Below are 27,296 nucleotides of genomic sequence, written 5' to 3' on the forward strand. Positions count from 1 at the left end.
TCACCTTCGATAGTAGTTTTGAATCGATACATTTTTTGGATGTAGCTATATCAGTCAATCAGACATTGGACATCTGCACTACGATCTATTTCAAACCTACAGACTGAAATACTTTCCTGCAAGGAGGTAGTTTTCACCCTCCAGCGCTCAAAAAAGGATTACCGTTTTCACAGTTTCACCGGATTATACGGATTTGTAGTGATCCAACTGATGCTAGCCAACAAATTGACAAGATGCTCATTAAATTCTTGTCCAGAGGTTATAGCCCTACACTTCTTAAAAAAGCTAAAGTCAAAGCCCTCAAAGTATCCAGACTGACAGCTCTTCAAAAGGTCAAAAGAACTCCCAAATGTTCTAGAATACTATGGGTCCAGGACTTTTCCAATAGATCACGGGACCTGATACAAACTGCTAAAGCAGCATGGCCCATGTTGACAACTGACTCTACTTTAAAGGCATTGCAAGGAACGAAGATCACCCCTGCTTTTAAACGGGGTCGCAACATTAAAGATTTAATTGTGCATAATGATATTTCGCAACATAAACCAGAAACTCCTGTACACTTTCTCACTAGAAAGTCAGGCAATTACAAATGCACAGGCTGCATCACTTGCAGCCATCTAGAAACTGGCAACACCTTTGTTCACCCTCATTCTGGCCGCAAATTCAACATCAAATATGCCCTCACATGTACTAGTCGTTATGTAGTATATTATATACGTTGCCCGTGTGGCCTTCTGTACATTGGCAAAACGACTAGGCAACTAAAGGAACGTATGGCTTTACACTGCTCGAGCATTAGAGCTGCCCTAGAGGGTAAAGAAGTAGACCAGCCTGTGGCTAAGCACTTTAGAGACTTTAAGCATGGATTATCAACACTCCGTTGCAAAATGATAGACTGGATCCCACCAAGTACTAGAGGTGGTGATAGAGGACGTGTCCTCTTACAACATGAATCACGTTGGATACATAATCTCCAAACGCTTCATCCTGGCGGATTGAATGAAATGAACTCATTCACTTGTTTTCTCTAATTATCTTCTCCCTTTGTGTTTCCTCTCCCTCCCCGTCTACATCATTCTCCTGTTATCAGTGATCTTTTGAGTGTACATCATTCCGATTGCTCTCTATATGCTTGCGATGTCATTTGTTTACAGGTTACCTAGGTGATGGTTTACACATAGGTGCACACGCCCCCTTGGTATGACGATGACGCCGGCGCTGTGGCGCTATCAGTGACGTCATCGGACTCCAGACGGGACGACACAGCGTGGTGCAGGTACACGGGGTGAATTCTATTTAAGGTATGTCACTATGCTGTTTTTTCATGTCTTGATAAAAGTGAATGTCACTGAAACGTTGACAACTAGCAACAGTTTTGCTGTAATTCTTTTCAAGTTGTGAAGTCTCATTGAGTGCCTCCCGTTCCCCCATGGATATATATATATATATATATATATATATATTATATATATAATATATATATATATATAATATATATATTGTAAACAAAATAATCAATGCATCATAATTCTGTGTCCCGGCGTTTCGTTACACCGTCCTCATGGACAATTTAATGGTTGCTTTGGTCTATTCACCTCTACATTTTATAAAGGAAATGTTATGTGATTTTGCTCTGTAAAAGTAGCGCATAAAGTGGAAGCCATGCATATCGGTGAATATGTATATTAAAATGTACTCAACACAATAATATAGAGGTGCTTTTTACCAATTTAACATATAAATAGAATTATCTTGTACTATTAGAGTGTTAGTTTGTCACTTATGGTACTAGAATTAATCACAAACAGTGGAATTATTTATTGGGAATGGATCCCAGCAACCGCACATTGTTGTACAAGAAATACTGTATAAAAAGCAACATAGTGCAAAACCATAACATTTATGGAACTTCAGATACAGAGACTGGAAGTTTTGTGTAAACTTCTCCCCAATATGGGTTTCCGATGGGATTTCTCATAATACCCCTCTGGTGATGTTGCATTAAACAAAAATGTTGGGTAATAGTTTCCACATAACTTGCAGTCTTGGAAGTTCCATGCCTGCACTGCTGCTCTCTAGAACCCTCTCAACTTAGGTCTCAAGTTAGAGCAGAGGCGTAGGTTTTTCAGAGCAAGGAAGGCTGGTTTAAAAATAAGGGTTCTACATCTAGATTGTCAGAATTGTGTTGAACAAAACTTGTGATTTATTTATATTGGTGCCATTCATATCTTGAATTCTTTATTCAAATGTATAACATGTACAATTTATTAATTGTATCCCCAGAAACAATAGTTTAAAATAAATTTCATAGCATATGTATAAGTCTAAAATGTATTACAAATTGTTCCGGATTTATAGCTAACTGGAATACAGTTTACTTTCACTTGAATACGTAATCAAAGAAATTTATTGTGTTTATATTTTATGCACAATTTACTAACAAGGATTTGCACTGAGTATTGTTTTACTCTCTCCTTCTAATAATCTATGTTTTGGCATATTTTGTGCAAACTAAACACCTGATCATTTTATTTTTGTCATGTTAGAATTCAGAGAAAACTGGATCGAAATAGATTGGTTCAAGATTTTATTCGAGCCCTGGAGCAGTTGACCAATCCTGAAATGATATTACAGGTAATATTAGTGAGGCCTAAATAGCCTAATTTTTATGTTTTTTTCAATATCCTCGTATGGTTACTCTGTACTTGCCACTTGTAAAGTATTGCAATTTATACTTATTGTGGTGGTTTGGATATTTTCAAAACTAGCTGTGGTTTTATTGAACAAGGTTCATGCAAGAAATCAAAGAATCAAACATTTTATTCAGATAGTATCGGTTACCTTTTTGTTGTTAAGTAAAGGGGACCAAACATTTTTTTAAGATACATAGTCAGAGGAGACATGAAAAGGTAGGAATATTAATACTCAGGAGGGGACAATGGTATTGCATATCATATTACTATTTCTGTTTAGACCATTTGCAGAGGAGGGGATCATGACCGATCTCTCACAAGTGAAAGTAGATAAGTCAGTGGGGTCACGTGGGTTGTTTCCAAGAAACTGAAGAGAGAATTGTAGAATATCTTAAATCCAGGAATTTAGAAGGTCCCAAACAACATGGATTTACTGGGCTGGGGGAGATCATGTCAAATATATCTCGGGTGTATAAAGTAATAAATAGGTGAATGTAGAACAATAGTTATAAATTATCTACGTTTTTGGAATTTCTTTACAGCGTCCCACTATCCCTCTGTCTGATTAATTAACTGGAATGCTTGGGATTGGAATTAAAGGTGATTAAGTACATAGGAGTCAATGTTTATTAATGACGGTGCTTACGCAATCATGTTCCTCTTCCCTATATGACTGCATAGGCGCAGTCCATATTTGTTGAAGAATAGATCTGAGAGAGAGTTATAGTAAATAGAATGCATTAAGAGTGAGCGGTTACCAGTGGAGTACCCCAAGGATGGATGTGATAATGGCATTGAAGGGAAAGCTTGCATTTGTACACATGATAAAAAGAGAAGGTGCAGTAAAAACTAATTTCACACCAAAGAGGTGTAGTGTTTTGTCTGAGTCTTTCCTGATTTACTTAAAAAAAAAAAACAATCATTTTATACAAGAATACAGTATAATTAGAGTTAAAAAATAAATTAATGCAAATTGTAAAGCAGATGAAGTATATTTAAAACTTTCATGACAAACCTCTTATACAGATTAGCCTTTCAAATTAGGTGGAATATACGTCTTTTAAGGGAACACAATCTTTCAAAAGAACTAGATAGTGCTAAACTTGTATAAATCCTCAGTCTTAAGATGTGATCTCGGCAGGGTGGAAAATGTCCATTGAGCTGACCATGTAATGGACAATCTGGGCATGGCCCTTTCCCTGGTACCAGGCACTTTTCTGTTGGTACATCCACTTCCCTCAATTCACAGCAATTATTTAATCGCCCAGTTGTACCATTGATGAGTCACCTGGACAGGAGCTTCTATATGAGCCCGTCCGGACGATCACCGTGTAGCTTTGCTACTGTGCGTGTGCTTCAGAGTGCCTGATATTAACTTATGCCCCTGAGTGTAGTCTTCCTGTAGTGGAAATAAATCTCAAAGCCATGAGACCAGTGAAACCAGAACTTAATTATTTATAATCAAATTATCAACTGAAAGGAAACCAGAACCCTGTGAGGAAAAACAGGGTAGCATTTGGTACGATCACTATCCTTGATATAAAGTTAACATAAATATATTAGGCATATTTAAAGTCTTTAACAAAGTATGTAATTTAGACCTCCCTCTCTCCTTGCTTTTTACATTCATACCCCTTGCTGGTGAGGTTAAAAGAGATGCTAACTACCTTGTAATAGAATATACATTATGTCATAAGAGGAATCCAAAGACAACAAGAAGGATAATAGATCTATATCACAAGTGTTCTAAGATTTTGGGCAGATAGGTCTGGATAGTAAGATACCTCTAAGAAGGCAGAGGTAATTTTTTTTTCCATTTTTTACTAAAGGCTGGAATTTTGAAGATTAGCGTTGAACCATAAGACCTAATGGTAGCCAAGGTCATACCTAGATCGTATTTATGTGCCACAAAGTCCAGCTAAAGCTGATAGAGTAAAGGACAAAGGTCTGAGTCTATTTGAGAATGCCACATATTGAAATCATATAGCAAAGCCCCTTTTCTGGCTCTCGTTTATCAAAGCAGTAGCGAAAGAAGCTAATGATAAGTCTTTTAGCAACAAATATATATACACAGAGGGGTACTAGCTGCTATTTCTACTTCAGGGTCCATAGGGTATCCACAGGATACCTTGGGTATAGGTGTGACGTCAGTCGCAGGGCACCAAAGAGTTAAGCTTTCAGCCTCCCAGGATGCACTAGGTCCCCCTCCTATACCCCGCCCCCGGGCCAAGGCACCTCAGTTTTAGTTTGGTGCCCGGCCGGAGTCGGGTGCACCTGTTGGAGTGGGGGCTAGAAGAGCCCCTGAAGCTTATTCTTCATGCAGCTGTGGCTGCACATCTGGATGAACAGCATGGACAGTCAGTCCTGACGTCCATGCTGTCTTCCCTACACCCCGCCGGTACCAGAACGCCGGTACTGATCCGGGGATGCTGGTGGGCGTCTGGGGTCACAGCTAGCGGTGACCCCAGATGCTCCGGACCATGGCCGGATTCAAGGGGGACAGAGGTAAGCAGCGGGGTCCCGCGGTGGGTCCCCGCTGATCACATGGTCCTAAGTCCCCAGGCAGGGGGCTCCCTGGGGACTGGCTGCAGCGTGGAGCCAGGCGACCAACCTGCGCTTCCACTACCCCCTGGGACAGCGGACCGCAGCAGAGCGGTAGCGCTGCGGCGTCCCAGGGGTTAAATGCATGCCAGGGGAGCGCGCCTTCCCTGTCTCACAGCCGGCGCCTCCCCCGCTGCACACAGCCCTCTCTGCATGCTGCCGACTGGTCCTGTGGCAGCGCTCCTCCCCCAGGCCAGCCTCCTCTCTGCTCCTCGGCGGCCATCTTCTCCAGAACGCATGGTGAACGCTGCTGGAAGCGCTGGACGGAAGCATCGTGGTCTGGGTCCCCCCGCATACCTCTCCTCCGCTGTGGTCAGGTCTGTGTATGCAGCGCTGTGTCCTACCAGGCCCTGTGTCTGTGTAGTTGAGTGATCAGCGCTGTTAGTGCAGGAATTGTTATTTTTCTGCATTGTATGTGACTGTGCTAGCGCTGCTGCCTGTAATCTTTTCTTCTCTAAACTGTCAGCTTTATTACTGTCCCTGTTCTTTCTGCTAAAGCCCTTGCGGTGCGGTGCTGCAGGGTGGTCTCTCGCCTATTTAATACTTAATTGGTGAGAGAGGTCACATACGTGGTGCCATCATGTCTGAAAGTGATTTTCCCCTCCGGCTACAGTGTACCACGTGCAAAGTACCGTTAGCGGAGGGGGAGGGTAGCGCGGAGGGCCTTTGCCGGCAGAGTTTGTCCATGGCGCGGCCTATTACGGTTACAGCACCGGTACAGGAGCCGCCCTGGGCTTGTTTCGCTCAGGCGTTAACAGCTTTAGTGGGCCAGTTAGCTCCGCAGCCCGCGTTTACTCCGATGGGTTTGTCCCAGCAGTCTGTGGTGTCGTCACCCATGCAGGGGTTCCCACGACAATTGGTGGTACCCCACAGTCTCCCTATTTCCCCGCTCCCGGGTTCTCAGGAGCCAGCGTGGGTTAACTCCCTGACAAGTTCTGTACAGCACTTGTCGGATGTGTTGCAAGGGGAGTCTGTGATGCGGTCTCATAAAAGGCCGGTGGCGTCTCTGTCCGCTCCTTATGAGGATGACGAAGGGACGTCTGATGATGGGGAGATTCTAGATCCTTACGATCAGGAACCTCTCCATACTAAGGACGCTGATGCTAAGTCCAAAGTATATATTCCTGGACTTATTCGGGCGGTCCGCACAGCCTTGGTGATTGAGGACGAAGTTCCCCCAGCGGCTAAATCTAAGTATGCCTTTTTCAAAGGTGGACCATTTAGAGGAGGCGTGGAAACAACCTGGCAAAAGATACCAGCCGCAGAGACGCCTGGCGGTGGCTTATCCGTTCGCGGATAATTATTTTGCTAAGTGGGAATCCCCTCCACAGGTGGATTCTCACGTGACCCGTCTTGTCCGTAGTGCCACATTGCCGATGCCATCCATGTCCTCCCTTAAGGATGCTACGGACCGCAAGGTAGAAATCTGCCTGAAGTCCGCTTATTCCCTTGCAGGGGGGGCAGCACGGCCGGCTATGGCCATTTGCTGGGTTGCCAGAGCGATGGAGCGCTGGGCGGATTCATTAGAGGCTTCTTTTGAATCCGACTGTCCGGCCGATCAGGCGGAGTTGATTGGCAATCTCCGTGATTCGGCCACCTACATCAACGAGGCGGCTCTAGACATTAGTACTCTGGTGTCTAGAATTTCTTCAGCAGCGGTAGCTGCTCGTCGCACCTTGTGGCTGCGATCCTGGAAGGCGGACGCAGATTCCAAGAAAGGTCTGGAAGCGTTGCCGTTTACCGGAGAAGTTCTCTTCGGTCCGGATCTGGATAAGATTGTGGCCACGCTGGCGGCAGCCAAATCTGCCTGTCTCCCGTCGGCCGCTGCTCCTTCTGGTTCGGGACCATCGTCCTTTCGGTCATCTAGGGCCCAGGGCAGGCCCAAACCACAGTCGTTTCCTCGACAGGCTGGCCCTAAGAAATCGGTCAAGCCCCGGAAGCAGGCATGGAGTACCAGACGTCCGGCCCCCAAGCCAGATGACAAGCCTGCGGCCTGACGGTCCGGGCCTCCCTTTGAGGGATCCCAGGGTGGGAGGCCGCCTGCTACAGTTCGCCCAGTGTTGGTCGACCACTACGACAGACACTTGGGTTCTGGAGGTGGTTTCCCACGGATACGCCCTCTCCTTCCGGCACAGACCCCCGGCTCGCTTCTTCACCACGGGTCTCCCATCAGACCGGAACAAGGCTACGGAGCTGCGGAAGGTATTGCACACTATGCTCCAGGCTGGAGTTATAGTGGCGGTTCCATTCTCCCAGAGGGGCCAGGGTTTCTATTCAAATCTATTTTTGGTACAGAAACCCAATGGGTCATATCGTCCGATACTCAACCTCAAAGCACTCAACAAGTCTTTGCGGGTCCCGAAGTTTCGGATGGAGACCCTACGGTCCATCATTCTGGCGCTGGAACCTGGGGACTACTTGGTGTCATTGGACATACAGGACGCTTACCTGCATGTCCCTATTCTTTGGCGCCATCAACAGTTCCTCAGGTTTGCAATCAGCAGCGACCACTTCCAGTTTCGGGCGTTACCTTTTGGCCTGGCAACAGCACCACGTGTTTTCACCAAGGTGATGGCGGTCATGGCGGCTTCTCTGCGGCTGCAGGGAGTCCGCATGTTGCCGTATTTGGACGACCTGTTATTGGTGGCAGGATCTCCAGAGCTCCTGTTACGCCACTTGGACCTGACCATTGCACTGCTGCAACGGCACGGCTGGCTAATCAACTGGCAGAAGTCCACTCTAATCCCGTCTCGGAGGATTCTGCATCTTGGAGCCTTATTGGACTCGGGACAGCAAAGGATCTTCGTGACGGAGGACAAGATCTCTGCTTTACAGTCAAGGGTGCGCAGTTGTCTGCACAGCCGCCGGGTGTCCTTACACTCGGCGATGAGGTTACTGGGCTCCATGGTGTCGGTGTTCGACATGGTGGAATACGCCCAGTTTCACTCCAGACCTCTGCAGCACCTGATCCTGTCCAAGTGGAACGGGCTGACTCAGTCTCTGAAGTCCCAGACGATTGTGCTCACCCAGGAGGTTCGCCTGTCCCTTACGTGGTGGTTACAGACGACCCACCTCAACAAGGGACGTCCGTTCTGGGTTCCAAATTGGGTCCTGTTGACAACGGACGCCAGTCTTCGGGGCTGGGGAGCAGTTTCGGGTCCACACTTGTTCCAGGGCAGGTGGACGCCGACAGAAGCGGAGCTTCCAATAAATATCTTGGAACTCCGTGCGGTCTTCAATGCTCTCCAGCAGGCACAGCGGTTTCTCCAGGGTCGCCCGGTGCAGGTCCAGTCGGACAACGCTACCACCGTGGCCTACATAAACAGGCAAGGAGGAACTCGCAGTCGGGCGGCTCTCGTAGAGGTCTCTCGGATCCTGGTTTGGGCGGAGCGCAATCTTCCGGCCATATCAGCGGTCTTCATCCCGGGAGTGCTCAATTGGGAGGCGGACTTTCTAAGTCGCCAGGACGTTCATCCGGGGGAATGGTCCCTGCACCCGGACGTTTTTCAACTACTGGTGGACAGGTGGGGTCTTCCAGAAATCGACCTCATGGCGTCCCGGCACAACAACAAGTTGCCGGTGTACGGGTCTCGCACAAGAGACAAAGGGGCGTCTCTGGTGGATGCTCTGTCCGTCCGGTGGACGTTCCGGTTCGCATATCTGTTCCCTCCGGTCTCCCTTCTTCCACGGGTAATCCGGAAATTCAAACAGGAAGGAGGGACGCTCCTGTTGATAGCTCCCGCGTGGCCCAGACGGCACTGGTTCTCAGACCTTCAGGGTCTGTCCGTGGACATTCCTCTGCGGTTGCCGCTACGACCGGACCTTCTGTCTCAGGGTCCTTGCCTTCACCCGGACCTGACTCGGCTGTCTTTGACGGCGTGGCTGTTGAGACGGCCATGCTGAGGTCCCGGGGGTTTTCCAGCTCTGTGGTGCGTACCATGTTACGAGCTCGGAAACCGTCTTCCGCGAGGATATACCATCGCGTGTGGCATACGTTCTTCCAGTGGTGTCGACCGAGAGGTTAGGCACCGCGGGAGTTTCGTCTGTCTCGGATTCTCGCCTTCCTGCAAGCGGGACTAGATCATGGGCTTCGCCTTGCTTCTTTGAAGGTACAGGTTTCGGCCCTATCTGTCTGGTTTCACCGTAGGATTGCTACAATCCCGGATGTGCGCACCTTTATGCAGGGTGTTCTCCGCATTCAGCCGCCCTTTGTTCCACCTGTGGCGCCTTGGGGTTTGGCTGTGGTCCTGAGGGCTCTCCAAGGACCGCCGTTTGAACCACTGGGCTCAGTGGATCTTAAATGGCTAACAGCTAAGACTGTTTTCCTTCTGGCCATTGCTTCGGCCAGACGTGTTTCTGAGTTAGGGGCTCTTTCTTGTAGACCCCCTTTCTTGGTTTTTTATGGGAACAGGGCAGTGCTCCGCACTCGGCCCGAGTTTCTTCCCAAAGTTATTTCCCAGTTTCATATTAACGAGGAAATAGTTGTTCCGGCCTTTAACTCACCGGGTCTTTCCGTGGGTGAGGCCTCATTGGATGTTGTGCGGGCCTTAAGGACTTATGTTGACCGCACTTCTTCGTTTAGGAAGTCGGACGCTTTGTTTGTCCTCTTTGGCTTCCGTAAAAAGGGTTGGCCTGCTTCAAAGCAAACTTTGGCAGCCTGGATCCGTATGGCTATTTCTGAAGCTTATCTTCATGAAGGCCTACCGGTCCCTCCTTCTCTGAAGGCTCATTCCACTAGGTCTGTGGGTCCTTCGTGGGCAGCTCGACGTGGTGCCTCGGCAGTTCAGATCTGCAAGGCTGCTACGTGGTCTTCTGTCCATACCTTCGTGAGGTATTACAGGTTTGACACCTTCGCCTCTCAGGATGCTTCCTTCGGGCGGCGGATTCTCCTTTCTGCACAGGAGCGTCCCCACCCTTAAAGGATACTGCTTTGGGACATCCCCAAGGTATCCTGTGGATACCCTATGGACCCTGAAGTAGAAAATATGAGATATGGTAAGAACTTACCCTTGTTATCTCTATTTCTACGAAGTCCATAGGGTTCCACAGGACTCCCGCCCTGTCGCACCTGTGTTTCAGATGGGCTTTGCTCTGGTCACCGGTTTTCCGTCTCCCTCTGGTGAGAATGTGATTCTTGTATGTGTCCAGATCTTTGTTCTCTCTCTTCCTTCTCCTCCTCCGGCCTATGGCTTGGTAACTAACTGAGGTGCCTTGGCCCGGGGGCGGGGTATAGGAGGGGGACCTAGTGCATCCTGGGAGGCTGAAAGCTTAACTCTTTGGTGCCCTGCGACTGACGTCACACCTATACCCAAGGTATCCTGTGGAACCCTATGGACTTCGTAGAAATAGAGATAACAAGGGTAAGTTCTTACCATATCTCATATTTTTTTAGTTTTGTATGTTAACCACTTAACTGATGTGGTCGTATGGGATGCGAACGTAGCCAGCTGTGCTTCAGCTGAAAAGGTGCGAATGCACTACCCCGCTGTGTTTTTGAAGAGAAAATTTCTTCTACACGTCTGCAGAATGGATCCCCTCTGACTCCCTGGACTCTCCTGTGGACCCGCCAATTTCTGACTGGTTTTGACGGAAAAATCGTACTGTCTATAATTTCACAGGCACACTTACTAAATAGAGATTGGTACCCTAGAGACGACAACCTGATCCAAAGTAATAAAGGTGCTGGTGCTCTACTGCACAATTAAAATATTTTTTTAAACCCCAAAAAATATTAAAAAAATTCAACACACAATTATATTATAAATAGCTGAAGTACCCGGCATTGCCTGGGTTTAAATTTAAGTTTTATTATGTGATGTCATCCAAATCCATCCAGTGGAAGGCCCAGAACAGGCTCCCTAGATCAAAGTACTGCCTGGCGCACTCCACCGTGAGGTCCAACCGGGACCAATTGCCCCACTTCTGTGATGTTTTCATCCAAATTCATCCAGTAGGAGGCCCAGAACAGACTCCTTGGGTCAAAGTTCTGCCCAGCTTCCCTGGGTCAAAGTTCTGCCCAGCGTACACCAACGGGAGGTGTGACCGGGACCTCAAATATCCCTAGTCTGTTTTCTGGGATCCAATGTTACCACTCTGTGAGGTTTTCGTCCGGAAGGCTCAGAACAGGCTCCCCGGGTCAAAGTTCTTCTGAGCATACATCAACAGGTGGTCCGACCGGGCCCCCATACCCCCAAAACCTGGCCAGGATCCAACTGGACCACTTTGCATTGGTTTCATCCCAATCGGTGCAGGGATGTCTGAATGCATAACCGGTCAGACAAACAAACCACACTTGCCGATGCCGGCACCCCCGCTGTCCATCGCTGACAAGGTCGCTGGGTACACACATCATTTAATGTGTACCCAGCTTTACTGTGCTATTAGTATATCCTGCTGGTAGACTATACATTGAACCCTTTTTTGACAGAGGTGAGATATAACGGCGGTATGTGGGGCGGTCCATGGTAAAGATGGTTCTTCCAATAGAACTCTTTTGGATAAATAGAGATGGAATGGAAGAATCCTGTAAGTCTATTTTCACACAGTAACAATTTTATGGCAGGATCCTGAATCTTTTGGGTTTTGAAAAGTGATTTAAAGCTTTGACCTTTAGTATAGGTTAAACTGAAATGTCTAATTTTTGGATTGGGAACATAAGACTCGTCCAACCTTTCATGTCTGGGTCTACCAGCTCTGTATTTCCCTGGTATAGAGCCTGTTCTACGGTCTTGTTAAAACAATAGATGCATTTTGAGGGTGTTTCATAGGTGGATGCTACTGCGTCTTTATGGTTATACGGCTACCGATGGGCAACCTATCGAGAAGGCCACCAGCTACTGCGCAATTCTGCCGATGTGCTTGCAAAGACAGACCATCGAACATTGCACCTGCCTATGGCAGGCTCAGAATGCTCGACAGACCATGGCCGCCAGTGTCAGTGCAACTGTGTCTTTAGACACACTACGGTAACACTGACATGCCCCTTGTAGCCAATCCCCCAGTTACCACCAAGAAACGCCTATCATAATTTCATGTATCTCCATGCACTTTCGATCTGCAGTAATCATTGTGGCGCATGTGCAGAGGGAAGCTATCGGTCACTTGTGCCCTATGGTTTCCATGTGTCCATTTCTGAATCACCCTGTTTATGTGCAGCGTTGATATAAGAATCACAGTGATGACAGGTTTAGGCCATGTCTTCAACAACCTCCTGTCTGAGGTAATCTGACTCTACTTGATTAGGGAACTTGACAGACTGATATGGGGGAAAGGTATAGGGGGAGATGTACTATAGCGGCATTATTGTGCCACTATAGTTCTTACTGCTTCGCCTCTTATCCCGGTCCATAGAGTTGCAGAAAAATATTGTCGTTATAGATGGTTGCTTGAGATATTTTTCAGACTGCTGTCACAATGCGGTTGTTCCACCATACTTAGCAGAACTCTTTAATACAAATACCTTCAAATTACTGACTCATTATCTCCATAATATCCTCAGTAACTAATATCTATAATATCCTCCATAACTAAGGCGGTTACCGCCGGGATTCCTTAGTATGTATTATTACTTTATGTTAAGGTATCACTGTATATAATGTCACTCCTAATAGGAACAACCCACTGATAAAGTCACATAAGAAAACATGTAAAGGAGGGGTACTGCTATTTTCTGTAAATAGTAAAAGTTTATCTTGCCTCTTGTTTGACAGTAATAAAAGTGACTCGCAATGAGGTGGGAGTTTTTTAAGCCAATATCAACTATTGAATCTGGTACAAGCTTTGGCTGCATTTTTTCTTTGTATCTACTTCACCATTGGTTACATCCATTCTCTATTTCTCTGCACAATCAATCAAGTCTGGATACCTGTGTGGTCTTGAAAGGCTGTCTCTCTCACTATCTGTATTTCTTGAGAGAGTGAATAATATTGCATATATTACTGAATTGTCTTTATGCTTTATAAAAGTATATATTTTGTGTGTCTATAACTGCTTTAGTGATCTACCATTTCCTTGTTGCTCTGCTCTAAGATAATATATCAAGCACATCCTTCTAGCACCTACTAATCCCTAATCTCGTTATATATGTGTGAGGAAAACTAACAGTTAAAGAAAAGGAAAATAAAATAGTATCATCATACTTAAACAATTGTGAAGTGCAAACTTAATTACAAACCGTTACCTCTCCATGTTAATATTAATAAATAACCTCGTATATTCAGTAAAGATCATATATAAGTAGATGTATATGGTGAGAACTAGAGAGCAAAAATGCAAAACCTCTGCTTGTAATTGAATTGAGTTGCAATGGTTTATTTAATAAAGTATTGTTATACAATTTCCTTCTCTGGTTACATGTTCTGTATATATTGGTGTATATTTAAAATTCTTTCTCTACAAAGTGACAACCGCAAAAATCTAATTTTGTGTAATTATAAAACAATAACACCTGGCTAGTAGACAGTAGTTGGCTTTAAATTTGAACTGTCCCTCTTTAATGATTAACAACATTTATGTACACTCCAGTTTTTTGTTTTTAGTGTTTTTTTTTTTATCAACATATTTAGTTTCATGTTTTTTTTTGTATGTAACAGTGGTTCAACATACACTTGTTGAAGCATATTTGAGGGCATTGCAACAAGTCTTTTGGTTTATCTTGATTATCTCTGTTCTCTACAATATTATATGTGACTGCAGCGTTATCACAATGATTGTGCCATAATTTGTGTTTAGGATTGGAAGGAAAACATCCATCATGAATTGTTGAAAAAAAACCCAGATAAAAGTAACATTAAGCAGATGTATAAAGAGATGTATGCAGAACTTGGCAATGCAAAAGATCCTTCTTTCGGACCATTCAGAAAGAGGTTTGCAGAGGTATGTATTTTTCTGGTGAGCGTAAATCATTTCCCACTATAAAGTTTCTTTCTAACTAGCTATATTTAGTATAATTGCTCTACAATAACTAATAATAGATATAGTTGAGCCAGAGACTGTGTGTAATTTATAACAGTTGCTTATGCACTGCCAATATTAGAATATATTTTATTTATTTGGATGTGGCGACAGGTGGTGCATCTAAAGACGCACCAATTGGTATTTCATAGTCTACTGACACTGACAGTGTGTATCTCAGTTCTATGCACGTATGTACACTAAGGAAGGGCTTTATAACAACATTTGCATAAGTTAATGACGAGCAGCCAGCAAAAGACACTGAGGCGACTGCGTCCATCTCAGAATCAGACGCTTTGGGTTTACTTTTTCGCAATTCACTTTTCAATCACTCCTATCCATGCGGCGAGATACAAATTCAGTATGAATCTCACAAAGATATTGAAAGAAGCTTCTTTCCTATAACTTCTCCCCACCTATTTTTGCCTTTCAATCTGGGGACAAGCATCTGCTGCTCTAATGATGTACCCAGAGTGTTGCGTTTACCAATACTCTCTGGGTTATCCTGACATCAGGGCCGTAGCTAGGGTAGTGCGGCCGGTGCCATCGCACAGGGCACCACAGGGCAGGGGGCGCTGTTTGGGCCTGTAAAATTTCGGTTTATTATCATTCTTGCTTGTAGCTTCCTCTTATTTCATCCCCAGCATCTCCTGGCCTCTCCTATCTCTTCCCTGGCCCTTCCCCATGAGGCCATTCCCCTTTTTTGGGTGCATTATGTCCCTTTGAAAAATGAGGGGGGGCGCCAATGCTCTTTCTGGCACAGGGCACCAAAAAGTCTAGTTACGGCTCTGCCTGACATCTCCCATTAACGTTGGCACACCAGAGCTTGGGGACAAAGCCCATTTGCTTCACCACCCTTAGAATTTTCTAAAGAGTTTGTGGCATTGCCAAATTTAGTTATACCAGTACTTTGCCGATTCTCCACACACTGTTTCTTGAATGCCTAATGTTACAAAAAATAAAAATAAATTTTAATTATGTTTATTTCTGCTCATGTTATTGTAGAGGTATGCAAAGAAGTTTGACCAAGTTTGCGGAAAAGATGGTTCACGACTTGATAAGATAAGTGAATTTGAACAACTAGTGGTACAAATAAAAGGTGAGCTCAAAAGAGAGCCCGGAAGTTTAAAGGAATATTCTCCTTGGATGAGCACTTTTAAACCACAATTTTCCAGAGATGACCTAGAAATTCCTGGTCAGTATTTTTAATGCATTATGTCTTTAAAAACCGCTCACCTGCAGTATATAATAAATATAAGTGGTGATTAGACTGATGTCACTTGCTGTATCCAATGTGAACGTTGTGTACCACAGTTTAACTACTAGTACCACATTAAGTAAAGTAACATATACATTCATACACACAAACATGAACACTTAAACTCCCACTATACATCCCCCCAAATTTCGTCAGTGAAATCTTGACGATTTAGACCCGCTGAGAAAAAAAAACACGCACAAAACAAACACAATTAGGCAACTCCGGGTGCAGTAGTTGGTAGGAAAATAATCTGCAATGAATTATACATGTCTACTTAAGAACTTATTTAATTTTTTTGCTTTGATCTTTTTAGAAATTATTATTATTTTTTTTTTTGCTCTAGGACAGTATGATGGCAAGATGAAACCTATGCCAGAGTATCACGTGAAGATATCTGGATTTGATGAACGGGTAATTTTTCACTAGGTTGTGTATAGAAGCAAATGCTAAATATAATACTCCTTATTATAAACTTTATTTTGAGTTAAATATATTTGGCATAAATGACTACTGGTAATCAAATATAAAAATCAGATTGAAATATCACTACTTAAACAATATTAACTGCATATGAGAATGTGCAGAACATGTATAGCTCATGTCAATTGCTATCAGGGCTGACCCTATATAAGGACATAGAAATGGTAATTTTTCTGTAGAAAAAGCTATTTTTCAGGACACAAGTAGCAGTTAGGGATTGTCCATATTTCACAGACAGTGAGGTGATGAAGTTTAAATTCCTGTGCATTATATCTGGTACAAGATAAATGTCAGATAATCCAAAAGCATGATGACATATATTATAATCTTAAATAAATGTATCTGCATATCCTCTGGGTGTTTATTATTCTATGTATGCAGGAGTATGAGTCACTGCATATGAGAGGGGTCTTTTGGAGGGAATCACTATAGTAATATATCTAGTTAAATGAGTCCTATAACAGCCAGTTCTTCAATTATGCCTAGAGGTCTTTAGGCCGGTACACATAGACGATATCTAGTGTGTGCCGACCTCCTAAGCGACCGCGGGGGCCATGCTGCAGTCGGCTCTGAGCTCCTCAGAACAACCCATTTTGTATCACAAATGTTTGCAAATGGAGACTGCATGGCTAGGTGCTTGATTTTATATACCTATGGCAACGGGTCTGATTGAAGCATCTCAATTCAATAATTAACAGGTGTATCCAAATACTTCTGTATATATATCCTGGTCTGTACATTGTACTAGAAAAGTGCATGTAAATCATTATATAAAACACAATATGCTATTCTCAGAATCTCGCTTATTAGATATATTTTACCATTATAGAAGACATGTGACGAGATAACGGTTAGTGCTTATCTGAATCAGAGCTGATTGGTAATATGATCCTTGGAGTAGTACTAAATAATAGAATACATATGGGGTATCAATTGGTCTAGAAACCAGTTTAAAAAAAAATTAAAAGTTTGGGGTGTGGGTGGTGTTATAACCTGTCAATCTATCATATAAATTATTTGATGCCCTGCCTCAGCCACCTCAGTATGATACCTAAATGCTCTCATGGCAGCTCCACCTCACTCACACACATACCCCAACCATCTCCCTCTCACACACACATGCCCACCCCTACCCCAGCCATCTCCCTCTCACACACACATACCCACCCCTACCCCAGCCATCTCCCTCTCACACACACATACCCACCCCTACCCCAGCCATCTCCCTCTCACACACACATACCCACCCCTACCCCAGCCATCTCCCTCTCACACACACATACCCACCCCTACCCCAGCCATCTCCCTCTCACACACACACATACCCCAGCCACCTACCTCTCATACGTATATGCTTTTGCCCCAGCGACCTCCCTCTCACACACATATACCCAGCCACCTACTGTACCTCACACACACATACCCCAGCCACCTACCTCTCACACATATACCGCAGCCACCTACCTCTCATATGTATATGCTTTTGTCCCAGCCACCTTCCTCTCACACACACATACCTCAGCTACTTACCTCTCACACATATAGATACCCTAGCCCCACCTCAGTATGATACATAAATACCCTCAAGGCAGCTCCACCTCACTCACACACATACCCCAACCACCTCCCTCTCACGCACACATGCCCAGCCCCAGCCACCTCCTCCTCACACACATTTACCCCAGCCACCTTCCTCTCATACATATAAGCTCCTGCCCCAGCCACCTCCCTCTCACACATACAGATTCTCTAGCCCCACCTCCGTATGATACATAAATAACCTCATGGCAGCTCCACCTCTCACACACACTCTGCACTGCCCCATCCATCTCCCTCTCTCACACATTCCCTAGCCCTGCCCAATCAACCTCCCTCACACATATTCCCTAGCCCTGCCCCATCAACCTCCCTCACACATATTCCCTAGCCCTGCTCCATTAACCCCCCTCGCACACACATTCCCTAGCCCTGCCCCATCAACCTCCCTCACACATTCCCTAGCCCAGCTCCATTAACCCCCCTCGCACACACATTCCCTAGCCCTGCCCCATCAAACTCCCTCACACATATTCCCTAGCCCTGCCCCATCAACCTCCCCTCTCTCACACATATATATAGACCCTGCCCCAGCCACCTACCTCTCACACACATACCCCAGCCACCTACCTCTCACACACATACCCCAGCCACCTACCTCTCACAGATACTGTATTTCCTAGCCCTGCCTCACTGTTATCAGTTGCAGTTTCCCATTGTGCTTGCTAGCAGATACTACAGACATAATGTTGCCTTCTCTTTGAAGTGTTAAATGTAATGCGTCCTTGTGTTCCTATGTATTTGTAACTTCATATTGTTGGTTGTTTTGTCTTGTGCTGTGGCCATTTTGTTAGACATTTCTATCAGTTATAACTTTGTTCATAGCCGCAGATTCAGGCCCCCTCTCTGTCTGGGCCCGGGACTGGAATTTTACTTTTTGAAATATCCAAAGTAACATCACAGATAGTGCAAATCATTGCTCAGGGGATCCTGTCCGCCTGGGAACAGGTGCACTATAAAAGGAGACAGCCTTACTGCATGTATAATGTTTTGAATTATCACTTCCCTGAAACGCTACTCATAACAACTATTCTTAAGCACCAGATACCTTGTTTTAAACATGTATATTTTGCTTCTCTATCTTTCAAAGGTGACCGTTATGTGTTCCCTAAGAAAACCCAAACGCATTGTTATTCGAGGAAATGATGAGAGAGACCACGCGTTCCTAGTAAAAGGAGGGGAAGACTTGCGCCAGGACCAGCGCATTGAGCAGCTGTTTGACATCATGAATATCATTCTTTCCGGGGATGCTGCTTGTAGCCAGCGATGTATGCAAATTAAGACATACCAAGTCATACCCATGACAACACGGTATGAGTTTTTATGTATTGTAATCATATATCAGAAAACTGTGTTAAATGTCAATAGCAAAGTCTGAATTACTTTTTTCTTTTTCCAGAATAGGAATAATAGAGTGGCTGGAGAACACATGCACTTTACAGGATTTTATTTTAAAAGCTATGACAGAAGATGAAAGCAAGGCATTCCAAGGGTATTACAAACCATTATGTTGCATTGTCATTCTAGTGCATACATCTAAAACGGTTTTCCTTTACAGCAATGTTTATTGTAGCTTTTATAATGGATATGGACAGCCCATGCACAGGGGGTGAACATAACACAAAGCAGTCTCAGGTCATCAGTATCTTACATATCAAGAACTGTTTTACAATGAATCCTCCACACAATTCTTAAACAGAGTTTCCCAAATTACAGTCCAGGTTTTAAGGATATCCACGCTTTAGTCCAGATGGTTAAATCAAATAGCCTGGGGTACTAATTCCGTAACCTGTGCTCAAGCATGGATATCCTAAAAACCTGGACTGTGATGATGGATTTGGGAACCTCTGACATAGAACATACAAACAACAGTTCCTGCAAGCACACACCATACCTCATTTCTCCTTCATCCACTAGGGGACACTGGAGCTCAAGACAGTGGGGTATAGACGGTGATAGAGTAGAGCCTGGCACTTTAAATAATTTAGAAGTGTGACTGGCTCATCCCCCTCTATGCCCCATCAGCCCCAGTTTAGAAAATGTGCCCGAGAGAGTCGGTAGCACATGAGGCTGTTATTTTGAATCTGTTTTTTATTAAACAAGACATGAGGACAGGCAGACTGCTTACTGTGGCAGTTTGCCTGCTACGTGGGAGCCGCCGGGAAGGGCACTGCCACTGCTATTGCAACCTGTGTCCGGTGACCCTGAGGAGGGGGCACATACATGGAGTCATCGGACTCTGCGAGGAGCTGACACTGGCTCGTGTCCGGGTTCCTCGCCACCCCCTCAGCCCAGCATCCCGGCCGCAGCAGCCTGTTAAGTATAACCACTGCTTCTGATTAGCAGGAGCAGTGGATGTATAGCTGAGCTTAGCGACAACTATCACTGTTAGGAGAGACCTGACCGAACCCCCCCTCCCTCCTTCTCTTCCCCCCGCACCACCTTCTCCTCGAGTCACTCCTGGGGACATAGTAAGCAGTGCTAATGGGGGCAGTTCCCTAATTCCCGGTTAGAACACCGGAGCTAACGGAGGCAGAGCTTCTTATCGGGAGCCAAAACTTCTGCCGCCCATACCAGCCGGTATTTGGCGCGTCCTGCATATCAAGTGGCGCCATTAGCATTCGGGCTCTCCCTCACTAGCGTGGCTCTCATTTTCTACTTCAGGGTCCATAGGGTTCCACAGGATACCTTGGGGTATAGGTGTGACGTCAGTCGCAGGGCACCAAAGAGTTAAGCTTTCAGCCTCCCAGGATGCACTAGGTCCCCCTCCTATACCCCGCCCCCGGGCCAAGGCACCTCAGTTTAGTTTGGTGCCCGGCCGGAGTCGGGTGCACCTGTTGGAGTGGGGGCTAGAAGAGCCCCTGAAGCTTTTTCTTCATGCAGCTGTGGCTGCACATCTGGATGAACAGCATGGACAGTCAGTCCTGACGTCCATGCTGTCTTCCCTACACCCCGCCGGTACCAGAACGCCGGTACTGATCCGGGGATGCTGGTGGGCGTCTGGGGTCACAGCTAGCGGTGACCCCAGATGCTCCGGACCATGGCCGGATTCAAGGGGGACAGAGGTAAGCAGCGGGGTCCCGCGGTGGGTCCCCGCTGATCACATGGTCCTAAGTCCCCAGGCAGGGGGCTCCCTGGGGACTGGCTGCAGCGTGGAGCCAGGCGACCAACCTGCGCTTCCACTACCCCCTGGGACAGCGGACCGCAGCAGAGCGGTAGCGCTGCGGCGTCCCAGGGGTTAAATGCATGCCAGGGGAGCGCGCCTTCCCTGTCTCACAGCCGGCGCCTCCCCCGCTGCACACAGCCCTCTCTGCACTGTGCTGACTGGTCCTGTGTCAGCGCTCCTCCCCCAGGCCAGCTTCTCTCTGCTCCTCGGCGGCCATCTTCTCTGCAACGCATGGTGAACGCTGCTGGAAGTCTGGAAGGAAGCATCGTGGTCTGGGTCCCCCGCATACCTCTCCTCCGCTGTGGCTCAGGTCTGTGTATGCAGCGCTGTGTCCTACCAGGCCCTGTGTCTGTGTAGTTGAGTGATCAGCGCTGTTAGTGCAGGAATTGTTATTTCTCTGCATTGTATGTGACTGTGCTAGCGCTGCCTGTAACTTTTCTTCTCTAAACTGTCAGCTTTATTACTGTCCCTGTTCTTTCTGCTAAAGCCCTTGCGGTGCGGTGCTGCAGGGTGGTCTCTCGCCTATTTAATACTTAATTGGTGAGAGAGGTCACATACGTGGTGCCATCATGTCTGAAAGTGATTTTCCCCTCCGGCTACAGTGTACCACGTGCAAAGTACCGTTAGCGGAGGGGGAGGGTAGCGCGGAGGGCCTTTGCCGGCAGTGTTTGTCCATGGCGCGGCCTATTACGGTTACAGCACCGGTACAGGAGCCGCCCTGGGCTTGTTTCGCTCAGGCGTTAACAGCTTTAGTGGGCCAGTTAGCTCCGCAGCCCGCGTTTACTCCGATGGGTTTGTCCCAGCAGTCTGTGGTGTCGTCACCCATGCAGGGGTTCCCACGACAATTGGTGGTACCCCACAGTCTCCCTATTTCCCCGCTCCCGGGTTCTCAGGAGCCAGCGTGGGTTAACTCCCTGACGAGTTCTGTACAGCACTTGTCGGATGTGTTGCAAGGGGAGTCTGTGATGCGGCCTCATAAAAGGCCGGTGGCGTCTCTGTCCGCTCCTTATGAGGATGACGAAGGGACGTCTGATGATGGGGAGATTCTGGATCCTTACGATCAGGAACCTTTCCATACTAAGGACGCTGATGCTAAGTCCAAAGTATATATTCCTGGACTTATTCGGGCGGTCCGCACAGCCTTGGTGATTGAGGACGAAGTTCCCCCAGCGGCTAAATCTAAGTATGCCTTTTTCAAAGATGTGAAGGGCGATGCCACAGTCTTTCCTCTTTCGGGTCAGTTGGTGGACCATTTAGAGGAGGCGTGGAAACAACCTGGCAAAAGATACCAGCCGCAGAGACGCCTGGCGGTGGCTTATCCGTTCGCGGATAATTATTTTGCTAAGTGTGAATCCCCTCCACAGGTGGATTCTCACGTGACCCGTCTTGTCTGTAGTGCCACATTGCCGATGCCATCCATGTCCTCCCTTAAGGATGCTACGGACCGCAAGGTAGAAATCTGCCTGAAGTCCGCTTATTCCCTTGCAGGGGGGGCAGCACGGCCGGCTATGGCCATTTGCTGGGTTGCCAGAGCGATGGAGCGCTGGGCGGATTCATTAGAGGCTTCTTTTGAATCCGACTGTCCGGCCGAACAGGCGGAGTTGATTGGCAATCTCCGTGATTCGGCCACCTACATCAACGAGGCGGCTCTAGACATTAGTACTCTGGTGTCTAGAATTTCTTCAGCAGCGGTAGCTGCTCGTCGCACCTTGTGGCTGCGATCCTGAAAGGCGGACCCAGATCCAAGAAAGGTCTGGAAGCGTTGCCGTTTACCGGAGAAGTTCTCTTCGGTCCGGATCTGGATAAGATTGTGGCCACGCTGGCGGCAGCCAAATCTGCTTGTCTCCCGTCGGCTGCTGCTCCTTCTGGTTCTGGACCATCGTCCTTTCGGTCATCTAGGGCCCAGGGCAGGCCCAAACCACAGTCGTTTCCTCGACAGGCTGGCCCTAAGAAATCGGTCAAGCCCCGGAAACAGGCATGGAGTACCAGACGTCCGGCCCCCAAGCCAGATGACAAGCCTGCGGCCTGACGGTCCGGGTCTCCCCTTGGGGGATCTCAGGGTGGGAGGCCGCCTGCTGCAGTTCTCCCGGTGTTGGTCGTTCACTACGACAGACACTTGGGTTCTGGAGGTGGTCTCTCACGGGTACGCCCTCTCCTTCCGGCACAGACCCCCGGCTCGATTCTTCACCACGGGTCTACCATCAGACCGGAACAAGGCTACAGAGCTGCGGAAGGTATTGCACACTATGCTCCAGGCTGGAGTTATAGTGCCTGTTCCATTCTCCCAGAGGGGCCAGGGTTTCTATTCAAATCTATTTTTGGTACAGAAACCCAATGGGTCATATCGTCCGATTCTCAACCTCAAAGCACTCAACAAGTCTTTGCGGGTCCCGAAGTTTCGGATGGAGACCCTACGGTCCATCATTCTGGCGCTGGAACCTGGGGACTACATGGTGTCATTGGACATACAGGACGCTATGGCGGTCATGGCGGCTTCTCTGCGGCTGCAAGGAGTCCGCATGTTGCCGTACTTGGACGACCTGTTATTGGTGGCAGGATCTCCAGAGCTCCTGTTACACCACTTGGACTTGACCATTGCACTGCTGCAACGGCACGGCTGGCTAATCAACTGGCAGAAGTCCACTCTAATCCCGTCTCGGAGGATTCTGCATCTTGGAGCCTTATTGGACTCGGGACAGCAAAGGATCTTCGTGACGGAGGACAAGATCTCTGCTTTACAGTCAAGGGTGCGCAGTTGTCTGCACAGCCGCCGGGTGTCCTTACACTCGGCGATGGGGTTACTGGGCTCCATGGTGTCGGTGTTCGACATGGTGGAATACGCCCAGTTTCACTCCAGACCTCTGCAGCACCTGATCCTGTCCAAGTGGAACGGGCTGCCTCAGTCTCTGAAGTTCCAGACGATTGTGCTCACCCCGGAGGTTCGCCTGTCCCTTGCGTGGTGGTTAAAGACGACCCACCTCAACAAGGGACGTCCGTTCTGGGTTCCAAATTGGGTCCTGTTGACAACGGACGCCAGTCTTCGGGGCTGGGGAGCAGTTTCGGGTCCACACTTGTTCCAGGGCAGGTGGACACCGACAGAAGCGGAGCTTCCAATAAATATCTTGGAACTCCGTGCGGTCTTCAATGCTCTCCTGCAGGCACAGCGGTTTCTCCAGGGTCACCCGGTGCAGGTCCAGTCGGACAATGCTACCACCGTGGCCTACATAAACAGGCAAGGAGGAACTCGCAGTCGGGCGGCTCTCGTAGAGGTCTCTCGGATCCTGGTTTGGGCGGAGCGCAATCTTCCGGCCATATCAGCGGTCTTCATCCCGGGAGTGCTAAATTGGGAGGCGGACTTTCTAAGTCGCCAGGACGTTCATCCAGGGGAATGGTCCCTGCACCCGGACGTTTTTCAACTACTGGTGAACAGGTGGGGTCTTCCAGAAATCGACCTCATGGCGTCCCGGCACAACAACAAGTTGCCGGTGTACGGGTCTCGCACAAGAGACGAAGGGGCGTCTCTGGTGGATGCTCTGTCCGTCCGGTGGACGTTCAGGTTCGCATACCTGTTCCCTCCGGTCTCCCTTCTTCCACGGGTAATCCGGAAATTCAAACAGGAAGGAGGGACGCTCCTGTTGATAGCTCCCGCGTGGCCCAGACGGCACTGGTTCTCAGACCTTCAGGGTCTGTCCGTGGACAGTCCTCTGCGGTTGCCGCTACGACTGGACCTTCTGTCTCAGGGTCCTTGTCTTCACCCGGACCTGACTCGGCTGTCTTTGGCGGCGTGGCTGTTGAGACGGCCATGCTGAGGTCCTGGGGGTTTTCCAGCTCTGTGGTGCGTACCATGTTACGAGCTCGGAAACCGTCTTCCGCGAGGATATACCATCGCGTGTGGCATACGTTCTTCCAGTGGTGTCGACCGAGAGGTTATGCACCGCGGGAGTTTCGTCTGTCTCGGATTCTCGCCTTCCTGCAAGCGGGACTAGATCATGGGCTTCGCCTTGCTTCTTTGAAGGTACAGGTTTCGGCCCTATCTGTCTGGTTTCACCGTAGGATTGCTACAATCCCGGATGTGCGCACCTTTATGCAAGGTGTTCTCCGTATTCAGCCGCCCTTTGTTCCACCTGTGGCGCCTTGGGATTTGGCTGTGGTCCTGAGGGCTCTCCAAGGACCGCCGTTTGAACCACTGGGCTCAGTGGATATTAAATGGCTAACAGCTAAGACTGTTTTCCTTCTGGCCGTTGCTTCAGCCAGACGTGTTTCTGAGTTAGGGGCTCTTTCTTGTAGACCCCCTTTCTTGGTTTTTCATGGGAACAGGGCAGTGCTCCGCACTCGGCCCGAGTTTCTTCCCAAAGTTGTTTCCCAGTTTCATGTTAACGAGGAAATAGTTGTTCCGGCCTTTAACTCACCGGGTCTTTCCGTTGGTGAGGCCTCTTTGGATGTTGTGCGGGCCTTAAGGACTTATGTTGACCGCACTTCTTTGTTTAGGAAGTCGGACGCTTTGTTGTCCTCTATGGCTTCTGTAAAAAGGGTTGGTCTGCTTCAAAGCAAACTTTGGCAGCCTGGATCCGTATGGCTATTTCTGAAGCTTATCTTCATGAAGGCCTACCGGTCCCTCCTTCTCTGAAGGCTCATTCCACTAGGTCTGTGGGTCCTTCGTGGGCAGCTCGACGTGGTGCCTCGGCAGTTCAGATCTGCAAGGCTGCTACGTGGTCTTCTGTCCATACCTTCGTGAGGTATTACAGGTTTGACACCTTCGCCTCTCAGGATGCTTCCTTCGGGCGGCGGATTCTCCTTTCTGCACAGGAGCGTCCCCACCCTTAAAGGATACTGCTTTGGGACATCCCCAAGGTATCCTGTGGATACCCTATGGACCCTGAAGTAGAAAATATGAGATATGGTAAGAACTTACCCTTGTTATCTCTATTTCTACGAAGTCCATAGGGTTCCACAGGACTCCCGCCCTGTCGCACCTGTGCTGCAGATGGGCTTTGCTCTGGTCACCGGTTTTCCGTCTCCCTCTGGTGAGAATGTGATTCTTGTATGTGTCCAGATCTTTGTTCTCTCTCTTCCTTCTCCTCCTCCGGCCTATGGCTTGGTAACTAACTGAGGTGCCTTGGCCCGGGGGCGGGGTATAGGAGGGGGACCTAGTGCATCCTGGGAGGCTGAAAGCTTAACTCTTTGGTGCCCTGCGACTGACGTCACACCTATACCCCAAGGTATCCTGTGGAACCCTATGGACTTCGTAGAAATAGAGATAACAAGGGTAAGTTCTTACCATATCTCATATTATTTGCTCTGCCGCGCTGTGTGCAGTTTTGCCAACTTTAAAATGACAAACAAGCAACCGATGAGTACAAAACAAGCCCAAACCAATCCAAAAAAGCCCCAAAAGAAGCCCAATTTAATGTGGGGGTATGTGGGTGGGGTTAATTTAATTAAAACCACAAACTTTAGTGTTTTTTGTAAATTTTATTAAACTACATATAACAATTTATACAGTCTGCTAAAAAGGCCAAACGAATGTAGAATCCGTATGATATTTGCCAGGTCTATGTGATTATACTTTCAGGTAGGACCACTGTTATAGCCACTTATTAATACTATACAGTAGATTAGCATTAGGAACAGAAAACAATACAGTGGTGCGCTCATTCATCCAGAAACTATCAGTGGATTTTTATTGTTAATAAAATTAGGATTGATAGCTTTGGAGTGTATACAGGGGCGTATCTATAATGGGTGCAGGGTGTGCGGGGCCCCGCATCGTACACCCTGCACCCATAATATACTTACCTCTCCGGAGTCCCACAGCGGCGAGGGGGTCCGGCGCTGTAAAAAACGTCTGGAAAATAACCGCAGCGGCCATCTTCCCATCGTTTGCGCTTGCGCAGAACAAGGAAAATGTCTGCCGCGGCCATTTTCCCGGTGACCTATGAATGCGCTATAGACTCTGGGCACACTCTAGTGCCCAAAGTCTCCAGCTCCGGCGCTGGGCGCGCACAGCTCAGTGCGCTGCCAGCTGCCGAACGGAGAGGAGGGGGCCCATGACAGAGACTGCACACGGGCCCCCTCCTCACTAGAAACGCCCCTGAGTGTATACCCAATTTCTTAGTAGACACAAGCGCAGACATATAAACTTTTTTTCTAGATTAGCATTAGGATTGTCTGGTATAAGGAAAAAAAGACACATTGGAAAATGTAACTTCTATTGATCATTTAATGATATAACTACATATGCAGAGAGATAGATAATACAGATAGATAAAAATAAATCTGTGTGTGAAGAATATAAGTAACGTGCCTGTGGCTGCTCAGTGTGATCTCAGGTGCTGCTTCTAATACTGCTGGATGGATTTCTATTCTCTTCTGTCTCTCCAAGTCTCATATTAGTTAGACGCTATAAACACACTTCTGTGACTTTGTGAACCGATCACAAGTCACAACTCCTACCTGAACTCCACTGCAGTCTGTGTGGTGTCTCTGTTCTATTGTTCTCACACACCGGGAACAGCAGGAGATAACATTATTACTGAATGACTCA

The 27,296-nt window shown here is 47.4% G+C and overlaps 1 protein-coding gene across 1 annotated transcript in view; it reads left to right on the top strand.

Annotated features, from left to right (window-relative positions):
* PRKDC (protein kinase, DNA-activated, catalytic subunit) overlaps positions 1-27,296 on the top strand; it is a 418,309-nt gene that overhangs the window by 330,038 nt on the left and 60,975 nt on the right. Inside the window, exons 75-80 of the mRNA XM_088469547.1 lie at positions 2,550-2,637; positions 14,028-14,171; positions 15,255-15,444; positions 15,854-15,921; positions 18,677-18,897; positions 18,986-19,078. Of these exons, the coding sequence (XP_088325673.1) occupies positions 2,550-2,637; positions 14,028-14,171; positions 15,255-15,444; positions 15,854-15,921; positions 18,677-18,897; positions 18,986-19,078 (804 nt within the window). The remainder of the gene's footprint in view (positions 1-2,549; positions 2,638-14,027; positions 14,172-15,254; positions 15,445-15,853; positions 15,922-18,676; positions 18,898-18,985; positions 19,079-27,296) is intronic.

This window comes from Taudactylus pleione, unplaced genomic scaffold (genome assembly GCF_031769625.1).
Source record: "Taudactylus pleione unplaced genomic scaffold, aTauple2 ptg000093l, whole genome shotgun sequence".
NCBI classification, from domain to species: domain Eukaryota; kingdom Metazoa; phylum Chordata; class Amphibia; order Anura; family Myobatrachidae; genus Taudactylus; species Taudactylus pleione.